Here is a 21,830-nt window from a genome sequence, read left to right on the forward strand (position 1 = left end):
TAAAGGTTAGGGGAGAGGGCCTTTTTATACGATTTTTAAAATGAAAAATACGAAAAAGCCTGTTTTAAATCTGAGGAAGTGACTGATTAATATGCATCCGCTGCCACACAGCAACTAAATGGTTCCCTTTCGTGTCTTCTTTTGGTTTGATAGTTTTATTTTTATTTTTCTTTGATTTTTGATTTTCCTTTTCTTTCTTAAGTTCTTGTGTTTAAAATTCTTTTTTCTCCTAGCTACAGGCGAAATGTTCGTATAATTATTTATTCTTCTTCTTCCTACTAGCCATAAACTCTTTCTTCTTGTGGTGTGGCTATGCGAATGTTTTGGAATGTCTTAATGGCGTCAACTGAAGAGAAGGGGGGCTCTATCCCCCCAGCTGTTTTGCTCTCCTAGATAAAAAAAATCTTTTGTGTCCTTACTTTCATTGAAAAAAGTTTTTTTTTGTATTTTAATTCAATAAATTGAAGAGACGACAAATTTGCCCCCCCCCCCCCTAGATATTCAAAAGTACATTTTGCCTCTTCCCTGAAATTTAGGCTACTGAAATATCCTCTGGTGGTGTAAGTATTTGTTGGTCTCTGCAGTAGTACTTCACCGCTAGGCTAAGATTCGTATTTACTGGTTAGTATCATATCAAGCATTTTTATAAATAAAATAAATACATAAATATATCAAACAGTTCGTGGTAACGAACTGTAGTAAGGAGCGACCCGGCTCAATAGTAACCAAAACTCTAAAAAATGGAATTTTGATACCAATAGCTACATCAAAAGAATCGCATTTTAATGCTGATCTTAAATATATCAGTTCATCAAGTTTAGTCTTACCCATCAGAAGTTACGAGCCTGAGAAAATTTGCGTTCTTTTAGAAAATAGGGGGAAGCACCCCCTAAAAGTCATAGAATCTTAACGAAAATCACACCATAAGATTCAGCATATCAGAGAACCCTACTGTAAAAGTTTCAAGCTCCTATCTACAAAAATGTGCTACTTAGTTGCCGTCGCAGTAGCAGTAGTTCTAGTAGTAGCAATAGTAGTATTAGTTGTAATAGTAGCAGTAGTAGTAGTTGAAGTAGTACTAGCAGTACTACTAGTAGTAGCAGCAGTAGTAGTAGCAGTAGTAGAAGTAGTAGATACCGATAGATAGCAGTAGTAGATACCGAGTAGTTAATATTTTTATTAACCCTTGCAATATATACCCTTGCAAAATTCGTCATTTATATACCCTTTACTTGTTAAATTTTTCATTCAGAAAATTATATTCACTGTGTATCTACCTTCTTATTCTTCAATTGTTCCTCGCTCCAGAAGCAGCAGTTTTAGTGGTAGTAGTAGCAGTGATAGCAGTAGTAATAGTGCTAATATTAGTAGTAGTAGTTGTAGTGAAACTCAAATTGTTTCATATTTTTAGAATAAAGTGTTTTAATTTACTTCTAATTAAACAAAGTCAACTAAAACATACAATTTCAGTACCAGAAGATGAAGTAATTTCAAGAAGGAATAAAGAAAAACTTGAAGATTGAAATACCCAAAAAAGGAAAATAGACAGAAATACCAAAAAGGCAAAGAAAAGAAATCATTAGTCAAGGATAAATTCACCAATATAATTAATGAGTTATTGCAAAAGACACTTCTGACACTTCTGATCGAAGTGTCGAAGTGTCGATCATTGTTGGTCTCTGCATTAGTACTTCACCGCTAGGCTAAGATTCGTATTTACTGGTTAGTATCATATCAAGCATTTTATAAATAAAATAAATACATAAATATATCAAACAGTTCGTGGTAACGAACTGTAGTAAGGAGCGACCCGGCTCAATAGTAAATAAAACTCTAAAAAATGGAATTTTTATACCAATAGCTACATCAAAAGAATCGCATTTTAATGCTGATTTTAAATATATATAAGTTCACCAAGTTTAGTCTTACCCATCAAAAGTTACGAGCCCGAGAAAATTTGCGTTCTTTTAGAAAATAGGGGGAAAAACCCCCTAAAAGTCATAGAATCTTAACGAAAATCACACCATAAGATTCAGCGTTTCAGAGACCTCTACTGTAAAAGTTTCAAGCTCCTATCTACGAAAGTGTGGTATTTTTTATTTTTTGCCAGAAGGCAGATCACGGATGCGTGTTTTTTTTTTTTTTTTTTTTTCAGGGGTGATCGTATCGGCCCAGTTGTTCTAGAATGTTGCGAGAGGGATCATTCTAACGGAAATGAAAAGTTTTAGTGCCCTTTTAAGTGACCAAAAAAAATGGAGGGCACCTAGGCCCCCTCCCACGCTAATTATTTTCCCAAAGTCAACGAATCAAAATTCTGAGATAGCCATTTTATTCAGTGTAGTCGAAAAACCTTATAACTATGTCTTTGGGGACGACTTACTCCCCCAGAGTCCCCGTGGGAGGGGCAACAAGTTACAAACTCTGACCAGTGCTTACATATAGTAATGGTTATTGGGAAGTGTGCAGGCGTTTTCAGGAGGATTTTTTTGGTTGGGGGAGGGGTTGAGAAGAGGGGGATATGCTGGGGGAACTTTCAATCGATAATATTTCATGGGGGAAGAAAATTTCCATGAAGAGAGCGCAGGATTTACTAGCATAATTAAAAAAAAAAACAATAAAAAATAAATATGAAAAAGTTTTTTCAGCTGGAAGTAAGGAACAGTATTAAAACTTGAAACAAACATAAATTATTACCCATACGAGCGGCTCACCTCCTCCTAATACCTCGCTCTTTACGCTAAAGCATTTTTAGTAATTTCAACTATTTATTCTACGGCTTTTGTGATTCAGGGGTCAATCTTAATGAATTGGGACAAAATTTAAGCTTTAGTGTAAAGAGCGAGGTACTGACGAGGGAGCAAACCCCCTCATATATGTAATAAAAACATGAGAATATAAAAGTTCTTTACGTAAGCTAATTTATAAGTTACGTAAATCTTTTACTAATAAAAATATACGTAAAAAATTGAAAGTTCTAGTTGCCTTTTTAATTAACCAAAAAATCGGAAGGCAACTGGGCTTCCTCCCCCGCTCTTTTTTTCTCAAAATCATTCGATCAAAATTATGAGAACGCCATTTAGCCAAAAAAAAAATTAAAATATGCAATTCGTTTTAATTATTCCTCTGTGGAGAGCCAAAATCAAAACATGTATTGATTCAAAAACGTTCAGAAATTAAATAAAAAACAAGTTTTTTTTTAACTGAAAGTAAGGAGCGACATTAAAACTTAAAACGAACAGAAATTACTTCGTATATGAAAGGGGTTGCTTCCTCATCAACGCCTCGCTCTACGCTAAATTTTTTTACTGTTTTAAAAAGATAATTGAGAGAAAGAGTCAAACTTTAGCGTAAAGAGCGGGGCGTTAATGAGGAAGCAGCCCCTTTCATATACGAAGTAATTTCTGTTCGTTTTAAGTTTTAATGTCGCTCCTTACTTTCAGTTAAAAAAATGTTTTTTTTTATTTAATAACACTATGAGGCCATCTAAGCAGGATTTCCATTCCGGTGATGGGGGCGGACAAAGAAACTTATGGTAGAGTAGAGACTCCCAACCATGTCACAACACTTCTCTTTATACCCAGCTTATTTCAGTCTTTTTATACGCAGCTTATTCTCGTCAGGGCAGTTGCCGGTCCAAAAGGCAAAACAGGTGATCTGCTGTCCAGCGTCGACGGAATAACGTCGTTGGTTCACTACTCATGATTTGTCACAGGCTTTGTTTCCCTTCTCTTTGAAGAGCTCCCAGTAAAGAGCAGCTACAAATTCTCTGTTCCGAAAAGATCCCATCAGTAGCTAACAGGCTCCAATACCTCAGAATTATCCTCAAAATACAGGATAGCAAGATGTTGATCTGTAATTTCTACTTGGACTAGTTTAAGTTCGTGAAGCATGTGCAGACGCAGCTCCCCCCACTCTCTTTGAAATAGCTTTTTAAAGAGAGAACAATTGGCCTTTCCAGATTACATACTGGATGGTCAGTTTCATTAGGCCACTTTAATTACACAACTCGGATAATACGGTACTTTGTTTGAAAATTATTTGATTATTTGAATGAGCTAATTGCGTTTGTTCACTTGCCTACTAGTATTCCATAATGTGCCCAGTAAGGCAAAATATTTGAGTATTTTCGTTCTATTTCTGGCGAAGGCAAACTTGTTTATATGTTTAATAAGCTTATCTTCTAAAAAGTGGAAGAGAAAACAATATACGTGGAAAAAATAGCATTAATCTTAAGAATATGAAAGGGGCTGTGCCTTCCTCAAAGCCCCACTCTTTACGCTAGCTTTTTCTCATAACTATACTTTTTTAAACGATAAAAAAAAACTTTAGCCTAAAGAGCGGGACATTGAGGAGGTGACAGCCCAAATCATATACGGAATAATTCCTGTTCGTTTTGAGTTTTAATGTCGCTCCTTACTTCAGTTTAAAAACTTGTTTTTTTATTTAATGTATGTTAAAAGTCACGGTTTTTAAGTCAACCCTGAAAGTTTTAAATTAAATTAAAAAGTTAAAGTTTTAAATTAAGACGGTGAACCAAAAAAATGAAGCATTTTGATTTTACATTTAGAAACTTTTAAAGGAGAAACTACAGTAAAAATCATTCACAAAACAACCGAGGAAGCTGAAAAAATTTATACATAAAGAAAAAAAGAAGAAACGAAGACCATGAAACTTACATCTGAATGTCTTTTATTGTTTTTGTAAAAAAAAAAAAAAAAAAAAATGCTCTTCATTTCTTCTGATAATAACAATGTTGTATGGAAATACAGCTTAAAATGGTGTTACATTCAAGCTGAATGAATTAAAAGTACTCGTTAATTATTTAGAACATACTCAAGAATTTTGGTCTGAATGTAAGATCTGAGAAAACCGGTTTTATACCCAAAAAGACAAGTGGGGGGTCGCAGGTTGACTCAACATTAAACAACTATAAAGTTAAGTAAGCAGTTAAAAAGGTTTGTGTTAAAATAATTGAATTAAGTGTTAAAAAACAAAAATAGAAAAATCTTGTATAATTTTTAAGCAAAATTTTCTATAAAACCATGTGAATATAAAGATATTCATCCGGGGTAATTGAGAATTTTGAGTGTTTGTGAGTATTTTGGGAGGAAGAGAATTTATGATAAAAAAAGGGATTTTGGAGCGAATGAAAATATTTTGTTGAATTTAATGTGATTTAGTTCCACTGTGGAAGGTATGCTTTGTGATGGGAAGGTACCCTGAATTACGACTCGACATTTTTTGATGGTAATTGATTTTAGAATACCCAAATCTAAATCTGCTAGCTTAATAACTGCTTAAACTTTAGAATTAATTGATCATGTTATAGTTTCAAATATTATTTTTCAAGTGATTCACAAATAAAGCTATTAGTTCTGTATTTTAAAGATGGTGGTACCACTGAGAGGAGAGGAGGGGGGGGGGGTAAAATAAAAGGAAAAATATCTTTTTATGATTCTTTTTTTAGGTAAGAGAGATGAGAACTACGAATTTGCCATGACGGTAAAGAGAAGGGAAAATAGAAAGGATGCAACTTCTGGGCTTCAAGTGAGATTTAAGAATGGAGATTATTTTGAGAATGCTGTTGAATTCTATTTTAACAAAGAAGCAAGCAAACTTATTGGATTTAAGGTAATTTCAAAGTCAATTCCAATATTGCTTTGTCTCTGGGCTCGTGCAATCACTTTTTTGTGTCCTCTTACATGTACTATATTGACTTTTTTCTGTTGCTACAAAATATGCTATGACAGTTGACTGGCATCGAATCACGATAGTCCAGTTAATTTTTCAAAAAAGTCGTCCGTTGTAAAAATCATGTCAGTCCAGTTAATTTTTCAAAAAAAAAAATACTCATCCGGGTTACAATTCAAAAATTTGGTACACGTTGATCGGAAAATTGAATTTTAGATATATTCATTATGTATAATTACAAGCTATCCTGATTTTACATGCCAAAAAAATCATAATACCTAGTGTTTCTTTGTGATTAAATATAAAGCTATTAATTATTTATCTTTGGGCTTTGGTCCCGCGCTTTCATTTTGTGTATTATCTTCGTTTGATATTCAGTTAACAGATCATTACATACTTGAGGAATGAAGATATGTGTATACCACGGAAGAAAAAATGTAGCTGCCACCCCTCAGCATACATTAAGAGCTTGCCTAAAACTTATTTTCTTTAAAAAGTGTTAATCCTTTCTAAATCTACTCCAAAATTTATACTCCAAAAATATTATAAAATTGTACTTATCGAAACATGTAAGGACCTTGAATGCCACAGTGATGGCATGCTTTGGCAGCCAATATAATCTTCTTTTTTTTTTTATTGTAAGTAAAACAGTTCAAAATAGGGATGATACCTTTTTATTGACAGTGAATAGATATAAAATTATTTAACTGGATATTTCGAACACATATACAGTGTTCATCATCAGCAGTAAAACTCTGCTTGGCTGTTGCATTGAAAAAAAAAGAAGAAAAAAAGGGTTTTACTGCTGATGATGAACACTGTATATGTGTTCGAAATATCCAGTTAAATAATTTTATATCTATTCACTGTCAATAAAAAGGTATCATCCCTATTTTGAACTGTTTTACTTTCGTCATGGAAAGGCAGTGTGGTCTTCGAAGTTATCTTTATTGTAAGTATAAATCCCTTCCTGGTGCACAGCCATATTATGGCCACCAATGTAATATTTTCTTTTTAATGTCAATGCATTCTAGGTTTATGGATCAGAATCTGAAAGTGGTGTTGAATTATACACATCGAGACGTCTAATGGCCGCCAATGTTGTTCGTGAATCCAAGTCCCGAGTATTCAGTAGTTCAGTGAAGCAAAAGGTGATCTATTCAATCTGGCTTGATAAAAAATCGAAGCCGGATAGGAAACTATCAGTGTACTTTTCATCAGAACCTAATAAACTAGATGATATGGATGGCTACAACTGGAAGGTATCCATAAGGCATCCAGCTATGAAGGTATTTTTATTTTAATTCTTTTCTAGTTTGATCATTTAAAAAATGAACCATTGATATTTTCTGTGCAAAGAGATTGTAGGTAAAGGAACCCCCTCCATCCCCACATACACACCAAAAACTATTTTAACGACTCTGGGAAACAATTTTCAAAAAGATAGATCTAGTGTTACGTTTTTGGTCACCAGGTCCGTTCCTGGTATTGCAAGTCATTCCGATTTGAAAACATTTGAATAATTTATTGATTGTCCTACTTGATTTTTGTCTAATCAATCTGTGTCTCGCCTATACACTAGGAACATAGATAAGAGAGTCCCCCTCCCCACAAGAATATTATTTCAAGGACTCTAGGAATACTTGAGAAATATGAATCTAGTAATAAATTTTTAGCCATTTATCACGTACTCCTATTGTAACTAAAAAGTGTTCCCAACCCCACGCACACACACACTAAAAACTACTTCAGTGACTCTGAGAGAACTTGAGAAACATAGACATGATATTGTGTTTTTGGCCACTATGTGGCTACTCCATTGCAAGCTATCCCGATTTGTTAATATTTTCATTAGATTATCTTATCGATTATCTGTCCAATCAAATATAACTTGCCTAGACACTTGTAAAATAGATAAGACAGAATCCCTGCCTCTAAAAGAATATGATTTCAAGGACTCTAGGAAAATTTGAGGACTCTTAGGAGGAAGGTGTCCGAAATTCTTGCTGCTTTGATGGTATATTTCTTACATTAATTTTATTAACCTTTTTACTTTATTGTTCATCCAATCAACCTAGAAAGCTTCTGTGTGCTCATTGATGAAAGATAACTCCCCCCACCCCCCAAAAAGGTCTCAGTAACTCCGAAAATTTTAAAGTTTTCAACCTAATAATATATTTTTGGCCATCAGTTGTCTGCAAAAAAGCTGAATTTTATTCCTTGATTGTCTTTCAACCTGATTTTTTTTCGAATCTACCTATTAGTTACATGTACATAAGGGGCATAAGTATTTTTAATTTTAAGCCAGTACGGGGAACGACAAGTTTTGGAGTTCTAGTTTTCTACAGGTTTTTCTGTTTTTTTATGTTTTCTATGTTTTTTTTTGTCTTGTATTTTTCTGTATCTCAAATTTTACAAGCTTTTCTGTGTTTTTCCCTCTGTTTCTGTGTCTATAGTATCTATGACTTATGTGTCAATAGTTTATAGTAATTTTACCTATCTCTATTCATGATTAAACCATCACAAATTTAGCAATTGTCACAAATATTGATTGGAATCATTAACGAAGAAATATTTTTCAGGACTTTGACGTTATTGGCGAGGTACATTGTAATGGAAAGAATCGGTTATACCATGCGAAAGTCGATATGGACGTTTTGAGTACTGTTCACAAAAGATGGGTTCTTGAAGGAAATATCTACAGAGATAACATAAAACAAGGGGCAAACTATACTTATGACCTTACTTTGCAGTCGCAGGTTAGTTCATACCGTACTTTCACTATCACAAAATGTTTTGACGTTAAACCCAATAAAATTCCCCCTTATTTCCCGATTGTATCCCCCAAAAATCTAGGTTTTCCAAAATTTTGCGTTAACATTGGCTTATTTGAGAACGTTACTTCCCGATGAAATTTCAAGAAACCCCGAAATATTCAGGGATAGTAGAAACATTGAATATATTTTATTTATGTCCTTAGGCCCCACCACTCTCATCCTTAAAATTTCCAAAATTGTATGAAACTCGTCAGTGGATTATTACCTTAAGCTGTCTGAGGCATCAAACTACCCCTGCTATCTCGTTTTACTTTTGTTTCTATTTATCTATGATTGAATTTGATATTCTTTTTTTGTTTATTTTTTATTTATTTATCATCAGTTAATTGGAAATATGTAAAATAATAATAATTTGCATATATCACTGAAAAATTGTAAAGGCTAAGATGAAAGAAAGGGGAAAGAAAGGTCACGTTGTACGGGTGAAAGATTACAAACGGCCAAAAATGTTCTTTTTGAACAGCAATCTGGGGTCAAAAAAGAAGCAGTTTCCCATGAATGGGATAGGAATAGGTCATAAAGGAGGGGGTAAAGAGTGAAGCTTTAAATAAATTGACGGGGAGGAGGAGCGTTCACAGCTGTGTTGGCCTCGGGTAGCTTGGTGCTACAGCTAGCTGTTTGGATTAGTGCTAGCAGTAGTAGCTAATGGTTTTATAAATATAATATAAATAAATGGTTAAAATTTTACGTTGTCACTTTTAAGTATCAATTATTTTGATATATATTGGTAATTAATGGCATAAATTTTCAGCTGATTTTTTTTTTTTTTTGTTAAAAGAGAATAAAACCTGTCCTATATGAGATTCTTTCAAATACCGCCTAGAATAATTGAAATGCAGAAATGGACTTCTTAAGATTTTTATCCAGCTAGGATTTTTTTTTTCATTTGTCCATTTATTGTTATTAATTTATTTTTATTAATATCATTTATTTGATCTTGTTATTTACTATTATAATTTTAAGTCACAATTATTTAGACAGTAAGGATTGTTGTCATAAATTATCAGTGAATATATTTTCATGTAAAGTCACTTCAAAAAAGCCATATATTTTAGATTCACTTTCTAGAATATTTTTAATGTCGATACTCTCATTGAGTCAACTAAGGCGGTTTGTGGTTCTCCTTTAAGCCATGAGAAAGGGCTAGAAATATTGAATGAGTAACTTTTAAGACAGGGGTTTACGAAGCAGGGGGGGGGGGCTCCTTCTTTATCGTTGTTCATTATTTGTTATTTATTTGTTCTTTTAGCCATGACCAATGGAGCTTCTGCCCTATATAAACCTATCCGTCCGTCTATTTCTCTGCTGCATGTCAATAATCACGAAAATAAAAATCAATGTTAGTGCAGAAAATCGTCTCGTATAGGGCAGATAATTTTATTCCTAAAAATTTCTTCTTTTTTTTTCAAATTCCGCTGGCATACTTATTAAAAACTGATATCATCTATCCTTGGTACTGTTCTTATTTGTCTTTTATTTTAAAATGGAAGAAGCGATCTGAAATTTTTTTAATACTAAGGACAAAATAGCTCTACTGAAATTTTCAAAGGATTACTCTCGTTCTGAACCTTAATAAGAAAACTAGTAAACATTTTATAGATAAGGGGGACTTAGGAGCCCAATCCCCATCCCAAGGCATCTGCCTGTCTAGAATGACTTTTACTTTGTGTTTTATACTTCACGAACAGTCCTTGTCTCTCAATTTTGGTTGGACAAAATTCAGATTTTTTATTTTATTTTTTTTTTAGCCCAGGTTATCTTGTCTGGGCAGATTTCATAGTTTCAAATTTGAAAACCTGTAAGATTAACGACTATTATGCAAAAGATTTGCAGTAAATATTTGCTGTAATTCATTCTGCGATGAATTACTTATGGAATTTTACGACTGTTAAATCATTTATAAGGCTATCACCTGAGTAATTTGGTCCAACTAAGCATTGTTCTTTACAACTATGTTAAATTAGTTGCTATGGCTCGAGAATATTACTAAATTCATGTTGGATTAGCAAGGTTGGTCTACTCACCCTGCCACCCGGATTCAAACGGCACAAAATAAGATGCATAGGTGAACACTCTTACCAGAAAATGCTCGCGATCCCCCATTTCCCTCAGCTTAAATTTTGGCCAGCATAGGAAATACACGTATGTAGGTAGTGGGGAGTAGAAAAACAGTTTTTTTGTGGCTTTTCCTTTAGCTTCTTTTTCCATATAATTCGCCTATTTTTTGTGTCGTTTTCGAAGCTGCCCTTCGAAATTATTTAAGTCTTGTCTTTCTCTAGTTTTCATATATTCTTGAATTGAATGAGCTGAAATTTTCTTGAACCATTTTAACTAACGCATAAATCTTTTTACTTAAGGGTAAAGATTTATCGTGGAAGGTGGATGGATACAAGACTGTAACTCCAGCTGGACGATTGGGAACCACGCTCATCACTTTGAAAGACGGTAACAACGAAAATGTTCTTCTAACCAAATATGAGATCACAGACAAATCCTTTGCTTTCAAGGTAAATTGAATATGTTGATCTATGTTATAAAAAAAAGAGGTCGATAAATTGAACCAATCTGTCCGGCATCAAGCAGACTGTTGAGTAAGAAATGCCCTCATTTATGTTACATATCTAACTCGAAAACTTGAACGTGTAGCGTCTCGATACAGTAAAATCAATAAAGTTATCCACCCCTCGCATAGTTCGCATACCTGAGGAGTAAACGACCAACAAAATTACGTGAAAAAAGTAGTAAAATAAGTAGTATTTTTTTTTCTAAAAGTAGTAAAAAAAAGTAGTAATAATAGTAAAATATGCAGAACATTTATCATTTATCATTTAAAAAATGATAATTATTTAAAAAATAAAATTTTTTAAATAATTATTTTATTTGTTAATATTTTTTTTTAATTATTTTTTAAATTTAGAACATTTATCATAAACCCTTATTTTTTAAATTTTAAGATTTCTACTGAGTCCGAAAAGCCAGAAAAAAGTTCCAAATAAGATTCAGTTTGTCGTTTTATTCAAAGGTTCAATTGGTATACGAAATTTTATATCTTAATAATCAAAGCAATCTGGAATTTAATGATCGTAGCTATGCATATGCCTCAATAATGAACAATAATAAACAAATATGACAAAAAAGCTCCTCGCGAAAATGTATCATGCTGTTGTTCCTCCCCATGTTTTGTACTTGGCTCCATTCACAGTTATACTGAATGAAAGTGATAAGCAGCAGATTAGAAAGCTATTTTTCGTCATGCGAAAAAAAAAGTAGTAATAATAGTAAAATATGCAGAACATTTATCATTCCAGTATTGACAAGCCAAAGCAGCAGATTGGTAATCGTGAATCTGACAAATGATAAAAATGAATATTTGATAAATCTTGTCAATTATCTAAAATTATATGGTTAGCACATTGTGAATCTATTTTTAAGCTAAACTATAAACTTTAGTCTCTGCACATTGTGACCTGAGAGAAAAGCCTAATCTGTAAGGAACCAAACTTTGGGAAATCTTCAAAAACCTAGTCTAATTATTTCTGTTCTTTCAAATTGTATTTGTAATAACTCTTTGTGACCGTCTGCTGCTAAGCAACAGAAAATACAGTTTCATACTAGTCGATGCGTCTGCACTTTCCCTGAGAGTAAATTTACCTTGTGGGGGAAATTATTCTATTCCGTTTGTTATTTTCACTTTCATTTTCTCCCGGAGAAAAAATCAACCTGTTATTTTTTTTAGGCTGTCGAATCTTAAACCTTCAATCACGTTTTTGAAGTATATTTTTGTGCGGTAACTCTCAATTTCTCTCTCAAATTGCGATATGCTGGAGATAGTAAATGGTTTAAAGTCTTGTGGCATGCTTTCCTGGTATATTTTTATCTCTAGTCTGACTGTGGGCTGCCAATTCTTGCAATGGAAAAGAAGAAGAAAATAACAAAAAAGAAAATGCCTTGAAAAAAGAAGAACTAAAAATAGAAAATGCCGTAAAAAAGAGAAGAATTAGACCCCAGAAGGGATATCCCCTATCTACGCCTCTTGCTTGAAACGAGTACCCTTTTTTCCTTTGTTTTTTAGTTGAAGTATCAAGGACAGTGGAAAGGAAATCTTATTGTTTAAATTGGTTAAGCCGAAAGTTACACGGCCCTATGTATCTAAGAATATTAGAGAAAATTTGGCAACTGAGTTTTCAATGAAAAAGACCTCCATATGCAGCTATGCAACATTTGATAGTAGACGATGCCCAATTTTAAAAAAGAAACGTAGCTAAAAAGATATGGCACCCAACGCTTAAAAAGGTCTTGCTTTCCTTTGAGGATGTAGTTGTCTCTGGAAAATAACATATTGTTAATGACCTGTCTAGAAAAATAAATTCGAATCAAAATTGTATCCAGCTACCCCCTAAAAAAATCTTGGATCTACCACTAACAAGGGTTATAAATTGTAGGTTGGTCGACCGGAGAGGCAAATGGGATTAGGAGCTCAGTGGAACAATGTTGGCTCTGTTCAGGATCCTAGATATACTTTTGAAGCCTCTACAGCAGTTCTTGGACTTGCGCCGACGATCTACTCCTTTGAGATATCGCCATACCAAAGACTCCAGACTCAGATTTATAATAATGGTAAACTCATCATTTTATTACCTCATTGGGGCTAAGGGAATAGGCTTCTCCTTAAGATAACCCTAACTATAATCTCACAGGTTTTTTTTATTCCCTTTACCGTTGGATATGTTTTTCCTACTCTGGTCGTTTGTTTGTGTATGAGTGGCACCAATACCCATCTATCAAAGATTCGCATTTTATTGACAACTTCACATAACAATAGATATTTGCGAAGTGAATGGAGATCTGTAAAGGAGTAAAAGAATGAGAGGAAAAGTGCTAGAGACTGCTTAAGTACCTTAGTGATAAAGCTACAAAATTAACCTCGTATAATGACACGATTTATCCACCTAGGAATTTTCCTTTTTTTGTGGTATGAATGGGTATTGTTCATAAACAGTAAATAGAACAAAATCAGAAGTACATCTTGTTAAGGTAAATAATCACCCCACTAGTCCTAAATCTATACTAAGTTGTGCATGGTGACGAAAATCAGTGACGAAAACCAATTTATGCATACTAACAATTTGTGTAGGGTGACGACAATCAACCACCAAATAAACCAAAAAAGTGGCAGAAGATGAGCAAATAGCTTGTCAACGGCCCTCGCCAGCCATATTGACAGTTTTGGCCTTCAATCCTTCTATATCGACCAATTCCCACAGCAGTTTTATATTACCTGCGAAAATGTATGCTACTTATACGACTGCGAGTTCTTGCATGACCTCAGGACATAAAGGAAAAAGGCCCAACACCCAGCAGCATCCATAGTATAGTCCAGGTAGGGCCAATGTATGCATAATAACAAGTTGTGCTGGGTGACGACAATCAACCACCAAAAAAAAAAAAAAATTGGCAGAAAATGAGCAAATAGCTTGTCAACGGCCCTTGCCAGCCATTTTGCCAGTTTTGACCAGTTATTCCATATGGACCAACTCCAAGAGCAGTTTTATATTACCTGAAAATACCTATGCTTCTCAAATGACTGCGAGCTCTTACATGATCTCAGAACATAATGGAAAAAGATCCAACACCCAGCAGCATCCATAGTATAGTCCAGGTAAGGCCAATGTATGCATACTAACAAGTTGTGCTGGGTGACGACAATCAACCACCAAAAAAAAAATTGGCAGAAAATGAGCAAATAGCTTGTCAACGGCCCTTGCCAGCCATTTTGCCAGTTTTGGCCAGTTATTCCATATGGACCAACTCCAAGAGCAGTTTTATATTACCTGAAAATACCTATGCTTCTCAAATGACTGCGAGCTCTTACATGATCTCAGAACATAATGGAAAAAGACCCAACACCCAGCAGCATCCATATTATAGCCAAGGTAGTGCCAATTTATCCATACTAATAAGTTGTGCATTTTGTTTTCAATCAGCCACCAAAAACCAAAAAAGGGTGTCAGAAAATGAGCGAATAGCTTATCAACGGCTCTCGCCAGCTATATTGACAGTTTTGCCTTCAATCCCTCTATATTAACTAAATCCCACATCAGTTTTATATTGCCTGCAAAAACGTATGCTACCTAAATGACTGCGATCTCTTGCATGACCACAGAACAAAAAAAAAAGACCCAACAGTATCCATAGTATAGCCAAGGTAGGGCCAATTTATGCATACTAACAAGTTGTGCATGGTGACGACAATCAACCACCAAAAAAAGAACAAAAAGAAACAACAACAAAAATCAAACCAACTATTTGGGCATCTTCAATCCGTCGAATCAAAATGAAACCATTTTCTTTCAATTTAAGAAAAAAAAAAGACTTCACCCACCTTTTCATAAACCTTTAAACATCGGCCTTTCAGCTGCCTTCGGAACTCGTCGACTGAATAAGACTCAATGCTAAGCCACACTGGTTTCTTGGCAATCAATTGAAGAGATGGAATTTTTTTTCAGATACAGTGAGAAACATCGCTTGTTGGAGGATCTTAAAGACTCAAATGAAAATTTAGTAAAAATTATTCCCCTTTCTTTCCAATGCCTGTTCTTGAATGTACCCAAGAATTCAAGGCCATATTCCGGGGGGGGGGGAGCTCAGGTTCTGGCCCCCGCTCTAAAATTTTGTCTGGCTCATAAAAACAACAAAAATGCATATAAATAAATTTTAATGCGTTTTTAAGTTGTTTTTTTTTCTTATACCCCACACCCTGGGAAAATTCCCCCTTCCCGAAAAAAACTGGACGTGTCCTTGCTAGAGTTCATGCAAAATCTATAGACTCAGATCATGTGCTTGTTCGTTTCCTCGACTCCTTGGGTTTTTCTTCCTCCTGCTGCCGGTTATGTGACTCTGTTACAGTGACTGTTTACGCTCAGCCAGAATCGACCCAGCTCTAAATGGGTACCTGAAAAATCTAGAAAAGGTAAGTAGGAAGGGTGTTCAAAAGCAGGGGATGGCTGGTCCCCCATTGCACTTCCTGGCTGAAGGGCCACGAAACAGAGATCAGCACCACCGGTTTGGAACTTAAGGGTTTAGCGCCGTCGTACTTACTTACTGCCGATTTGAAATGCCACCTATGTCTCTTTTCATTATTTCGAATATTTTAGTCTTGATGATGGCATTGTTTCACAAACAGGAAGAAATCTTTATTTTTATTTTTACCTGGATATCTGAATGTTGGATTTTTTTTTTACTTTTTTTTACTAGATGTTTTCTATTTTGGATTCTAACTTATCTTCTTTTTTTTATCTGGAATATCATTGAAAAACAAATAACTGACTTAGGTTTAGAATTAGTCACCAGGAAAGAAATACTAGCAGATAAGGAGTTTTGCAACTATTTATCTGGCTGACATTAAGTTCAAAAATTCAACTAAACTTTTACTTAAAGACAACTATCATAAGCCACAAAAAGTTTAAAAAATGCCTAAATAAAGAAAAAAAAAAACAAATAAAACAATCTTGATGTGTGATGAACCAGACCAGAGCTTCATTTTTCCCTCTCCTAAGTTGCTCCCTTGTTATAGTATGTTATCGGGCTAAAATGGGCTGCAAGTTTTTAGAAAAGAAATAATACTTGGCAATACGTTTTTTTTCAGAAAATCTTTGATTTGAAATTAAAACAATAAAAAATATTTTCTAAATCTGAAAAAGAATACAATCATATTATAAATAATAACGATAAATGATAACTATATAACAAAAATAATTAATACAAAACTATATTGAAGGATATTCATTGAATATTATTGTTACCTTATTTATAACCCTCTAATAAAAAAAATGTAAATAGCGGAGTAAAATATATAAAAAAAAAAGAAAGAAGGAAATCACTAACTATGAAAAATACATACTTTCAAGACAATGGAAAGGAGCAATTTTAGTTTTTTATTGCAAGATCCGAAGGCTTACTGCTTACTACTACGACAGAATCTTCCTGTTGTGGCACCATGGAAGGAGAAAAAGAAGAAATTTAACGTACCGGAAATACTGAATAAGATTTTATTTAACAGAGGATAGATCTGAAAAGATATAGAACCGAATGATGGCAAAACCCAGGATATGATTTGCATAAAGCGTTACGATTATATTTACTTCTATTTACAACTGTTCTCGAATAACCAACCTGAATTTTAATCTTTGAGTCATCTTTTTCTCCTTTGAGTATATTTTGATACAAAATTAAATTGATTATAATTATAAGTTAAAATTATATTATATTATCAAATTTATAATTACACTTACAAAATTATGTTGTTTGAAGGATAAATGACGGCGATTTGCGTCTTCGCAAGCCACAAGTCATTAAAAAACAGTGGTTTTATAAATCAACATTACCAAAGTCATAACATAAATCAATGAGACTGTCATGAAGCATACCGAAGCAGTAAAATTTGAAAGGATAGTGGAACTTGTCACTCTGTCAAAGCATTTCTATTTGATGTATTTTTAGTCGCTCAATTCTTCTTCCGTTTTTCACATATTTTGAATATTTTACCGACATAAGTGAATTAGACTGTGTTTGTCAAGTAAAAAATTATATACATAGTCCATAATAAAATGAGAAAAAAAAACAGTAAATATTTTAATAGTACAAGAATATTCGGAAAAGAAAAGAACTGTTTTCTTTATGAAAACTACAAACCCCTAGGCTTTTTGAATGACGATGAACTATGGCAGAATTTCAGAATTTCGAGAAATAGGACTCAAAATCAAACAGTGGCCTTAGTTCCTAAAAATATAGAAGGTGGGGGTAGGGGAGTAGGAGGAGGATTTTTTAAAACTAGAGAAAAATAGAAGAACATTGAACAGAGATGCCTAAAACAGGGTAAATACCTTGCTAAAAGATATTTTTTTAAATCTCGAGGAAAGGGGATGACCCTGCCCCCTCTAGTGATAGATGTGTTGAAATACATGTCGTTGGCTAGAACTATAAAAAAGTGGTAAATGAGCGAATAGCCTGTCAACGGCCCTCACAAGCCATGTTGACAATTTTGGTCTTCAATCATTCAATATGGATTAACTCCCACACCAGTTTTATATGACCTACAAAAATGTTTGCTACTTGAATGACTGCGAGCTCTTGCATGACCTTAGAACAAAAAGGAAAAATACCCAACACCAAGCAGCATCCATAGTATAGTCAAGGTCTGGCCAATTTATGCATGCTAACCGTATCTACAAGACTAAGAAAAGAAAACCCAAAGAAAATAAAATTACCCCTCTCTTTTAGGGGGGGGGGATGAAGTTCTCTTTTATTACGAATTTTCAATACAAAAAAAGTTCGATTTGTAGCAGGTCAATTTCTCTAAATTTGGGTGGTACATAAAGCGCACAAAATTTCTGCTGTACTTCACAACATTCCGAATGGTTTAGCATTAATTGAAACTTTTTCTCCATTTTAGCCACTCCAGAAAATTACATTTTGGCATTTGCTGGCTTACAGGATGACCAGACGTTTGATTTGTCCTTACAACATAACAAAGTGGGTCACAGGAACGACATCTTGTTAACTAGAGTCGCTCTTGCAGCACCAAGTCTTCTCCGCACAACACAACATTGGGATATGGAAAAAGCCAAAGCTCTTGTAGTAAGCTCTTAAGCTCTTCATTTTATTGAAGTTTTATTATAATAGTATAATATATAATATTATATATCTATATATATAAAAATAAGTTGTTTGTCTATGTACTGACGTCATGTTTGTGTGTCGACTGACGTCATGTTTGTCGACTGACGAAATTACAGACCGGGACACAGGGAATATAAATGACGACCGGGACACTCAAAGAGAAATTACAGACTGGGACACTTGGACACAAATAATGACCGGGACACAGGGAATATAAATGACGACCGGGACACAGGGACTATAATGACGACCGGGACACAGGGACACAACTACAACGGGGACGCCGGGGGGCACAGCGGGGATATATAAATGACGACCGGGACACAGGGAATGTTCGATTAGCAATCACCATCAACAAAGCTCAAGGGCAATCATTAGAATGATGAGGTATAGATCTGAATACGGATTGTTTTTCCCATGGACAATTATATTTTGCATGTTCAAGAGTCGGTAAACCTGACAATCTATTTATGTGCACAGACAATGGGACAGCGAATAATGTTGTATATTCGCAAGTTTTACGTAGTTAAAAACATATATATATCTATCTATATTCACAGCTGGGACACAGGGACACAACTACAACTAATATAGTTATATAATTGTATAATATATAATATAATACATAATATTATAATAGGAGACGTTTGACGCTGAGCGTTGACGTTTGACGTTGAGCGTTGACGTTTGACGTTTGACTAAGTATTGACGTTTGTTGAAATTAATCTTTGCGTTTCGCCTACTGTTCTCTCTTAACCGTAATGACCTAAAAAGTTTAGCTTATGCCCCTCTCAAAACCAAAAGAATTTTCAAATCCTTTCGAAAATATGAAAAGTCGGCGCAAATACCGATTCCTATGCGTAAAAAATCAAGGGATATAGAACTCCTTTGGTCATATCGCAATATTTTGTTGTTATCATGATATATTGATATGTTTATTTAACATTAACAACAATTTACATACAAAAATCAATATGATTCACCTAAAACCAAATAATTGACGTGGGGGGAATCAGGTGAAAAAACACACACATATAACATCGTTTAAATTCACTTATATATAAGAAGGAAAAAAAAATGTAATAATACGATAATAAAATAATAACTACAGGGGCAGCAACTACATACTTTGTCCATGCTGTGGTGTCAAACTCACCAACCAACAAATATTCTTAAAATTTAATTAAATCAAATCATGGTTAATTAATATTTACAAATGTTGAAAAGATGCACTTTCGCGGTTTGAATTGAGACGTAAAAGATACATACGTCTTCATTGGTCTTGTAATCTTTAAAGTATTATGGACAGTGAAATTCGAAAACTGATCGGTTGAATTGGTTAAGTGGAAACTTACACTACTATATATATCTTTAAAAAATATGAAAAATCAGGAATTCAATTCTTAATGAGAAACACAAAACAAAAACCATTTATGCAGTATTTAACAGTCTTTAACATTAAAAGTCTGCATTTATGCAGTATTTAGTATTAGCAGTTGCCATGTTTGAAAAACGGAAACGTGGTTGAAAAATCGGCAAAAAAGCAAAAAAAAAGGAAAAAAGTTAGCTAAGAACATACGGGACAAAACAGATCAAGAAAGTGTAGCATTCGCTTAAAGGTGTAGTTGTCTTTGCGTGTCAGCAGATTGAACAATGAACAAAATGGACAATGAACTCTTGCGTGTCAACACTGAACAAAATGCGAGGCTGTCTTAAAAAGATTATGATTTTGAAACAACAAAATACAAATCTATAAGTAGACATAAGATTGGTTCAAGAGACAACTAATATTTTATTTTGATTTACTTGGCAGTTTAAAGGAAATCCCAGAAATTAGGTGTACTAAAAATTTTCAATACATACTAAATCACAATTGATCTGCTCAAAAAGATTTTTTTCACGCATTTTAAGATTTAATGCTGTAACGACGCAACAAATACGTAAAATTAGGATTTTTAGCTCTTTTTCATCGTCACTAGTGATTTAACGAATTATTTTATGACAAACAAAGAGAGAGAAATCTCGAGAAAAACAAACAAGCAGCGGTTGTGTGTTAGAAAGAAAAGAAAAGACAATAGTCATGAGGAATGTTTCTCCTATGTAAAACTAGGCGTCTTTAGCGTTAAAACAGAAAAAAGTCTAAAAAAAAAAATCGAAACTATATATATATATATATATATATATATATATATATATATATATATATATATATATATATATATATATATATATATATGTAATATATATATGTAATATATATGTATATATATATATATATATATATATATATATATATATATATATATATATATATATATATATATATATATATATATATATATATATATATATATATAAATTCCACTCCAAGATGACCATGACATATGCAGTGTAAAGTTAGGGAGGTGCATTGAATCTGTTGATTGTGTGTTTTCAGTGAGAAACCTCGCTAATTCCGTATTGCCCGTGCTGTGTTCAGCTTGGAGTATAATTTGTATATATGTGAATTTGATTTTTTTTAAATGTTTTGTTTTAGATTATTTCTGTATTGTCAGTGTTTTGAGAAAAAAAAAGAACTTACCGAAAATAGTACAATTGTACCGCTGTTGATAGCACTGCGATTCTTTCAGTGATTTAGAGGGCTAAATCCGAAGAAGAGTTTGACGGTTACTTTCGTATAAACAAGAAGATAACATATAATTTGATATTTTCAGAGTAGGTTCATTAATGAAAGATATATGTCAAGAGACAAAGGTGGACAAAATGACTGTCAACTTTGATAAATCTGTAATTTTAACATTTTCTTTTTTAAAATCTGTGCCAGTTTTGAATCCACCTATTCCCAGCGCCAGTCATGTGACCGAAATTAAACTGCTCGGCATTCATATCACTTCGGATCTGAAGTGGAATAAACATGTTGATGGAATGTTAAAAAAAGCTAATTTGGCCATCAGGTCTCTGAAGTTGTTCGCTCGCCATGGAATCCCTGCACCACACCTCCTACGCATCTATTTCTCTTTTATACGTTCCACACTTGAATACTGTTGCCCTGTATGGCATTTCGGGCTGACTAGGGAACAGTCGGACCGGGTTGAGAGGGTGCAATACTGTGCCCTCCTAGTAATCTCAAAAGCCCCAAAAATACCGTACATATCCCTCCTTAATCAGTTTCAACTTCAAACCCTTCAATCTCGTCGTTTAAAACTAGCCCTATCCTTTGGAAATAAAATTTTGTCCAGCCCTATACACCGAAATATCCTCCCTCCCCAACATCAACCGGCACGGGTAAGGCCACTCAGGGCCGTTGCAGAGCCTGTACCGAAACTTCAACCTATGACTGTGTCACATGTTCGTTATGAGCTTAGTTTTGTGCCCTCGTTTGTTAAGTTGTTTAATGCTGGGTCGACTTTTTAATCCGGATTAATGTTGTTGATTGTATATATTATAATTTTGTGTATACTTGTCGACTTATTTTCGTGCGTATGTGACAATTATTATTGTTAATTGTGTATATTATAATTTTGTGAATGTTAATTTTGACTTGTCGACGAATTTCTGTGTGTGTATGACAATAAAAACTAATAATCGGCTCTGTCCGTCGCATGATTTTTAAATAAAATGAAT

At 33.9% G+C, this 21,830-nt stretch overlaps 1 protein-coding gene across 4 annotated transcripts in view; it reads left to right on the forward strand.

The window, feature by feature from the left end:
• The window catches only part of LOC136034973 (apolipophorins-like), a 309,320-nt gene that overhangs the window by 131,138 nt on the left and 156,352 nt on the right, over window positions 1-21,830 (forward strand). For 2 of the 4 annotated variants that reach the window (XM_065716535.1, XM_065716534.1), the window contains exons 33-38: window positions 5,468-5,631; window positions 6,726-6,980; window positions 8,274-8,450; window positions 10,886-11,035; window positions 12,971-13,145; window positions 17,980-18,164. The exons of the other annotated variants lie outside the window; for them this stretch is intronic. In XM_065716535.1, coding sequence (XP_065572607.1) covers window positions 5,468-5,631; window positions 6,726-6,980; window positions 8,274-8,450; window positions 10,886-11,035; window positions 12,971-13,145; window positions 17,980-18,164 — 1,106 coding nt within the window. The remainder of the gene's footprint in view (window positions 1-5,467; window positions 5,632-6,725; window positions 6,981-8,273; window positions 8,451-10,885; window positions 11,036-12,970; window positions 13,146-17,979; window positions 18,165-21,830) is intronic. 4 annotated transcript variants of the gene reach the window in all.

Source organism: Artemia franciscana, chromosome 13 (genome assembly GCF_032884065.1).
Source record: "Artemia franciscana chromosome 13, ASM3288406v1, whole genome shotgun sequence".
Classification (NCBI taxonomy): Eukaryota; Metazoa; Arthropoda; class Branchiopoda; order Anostraca; family Artemiidae; genus Artemia; species Artemia franciscana.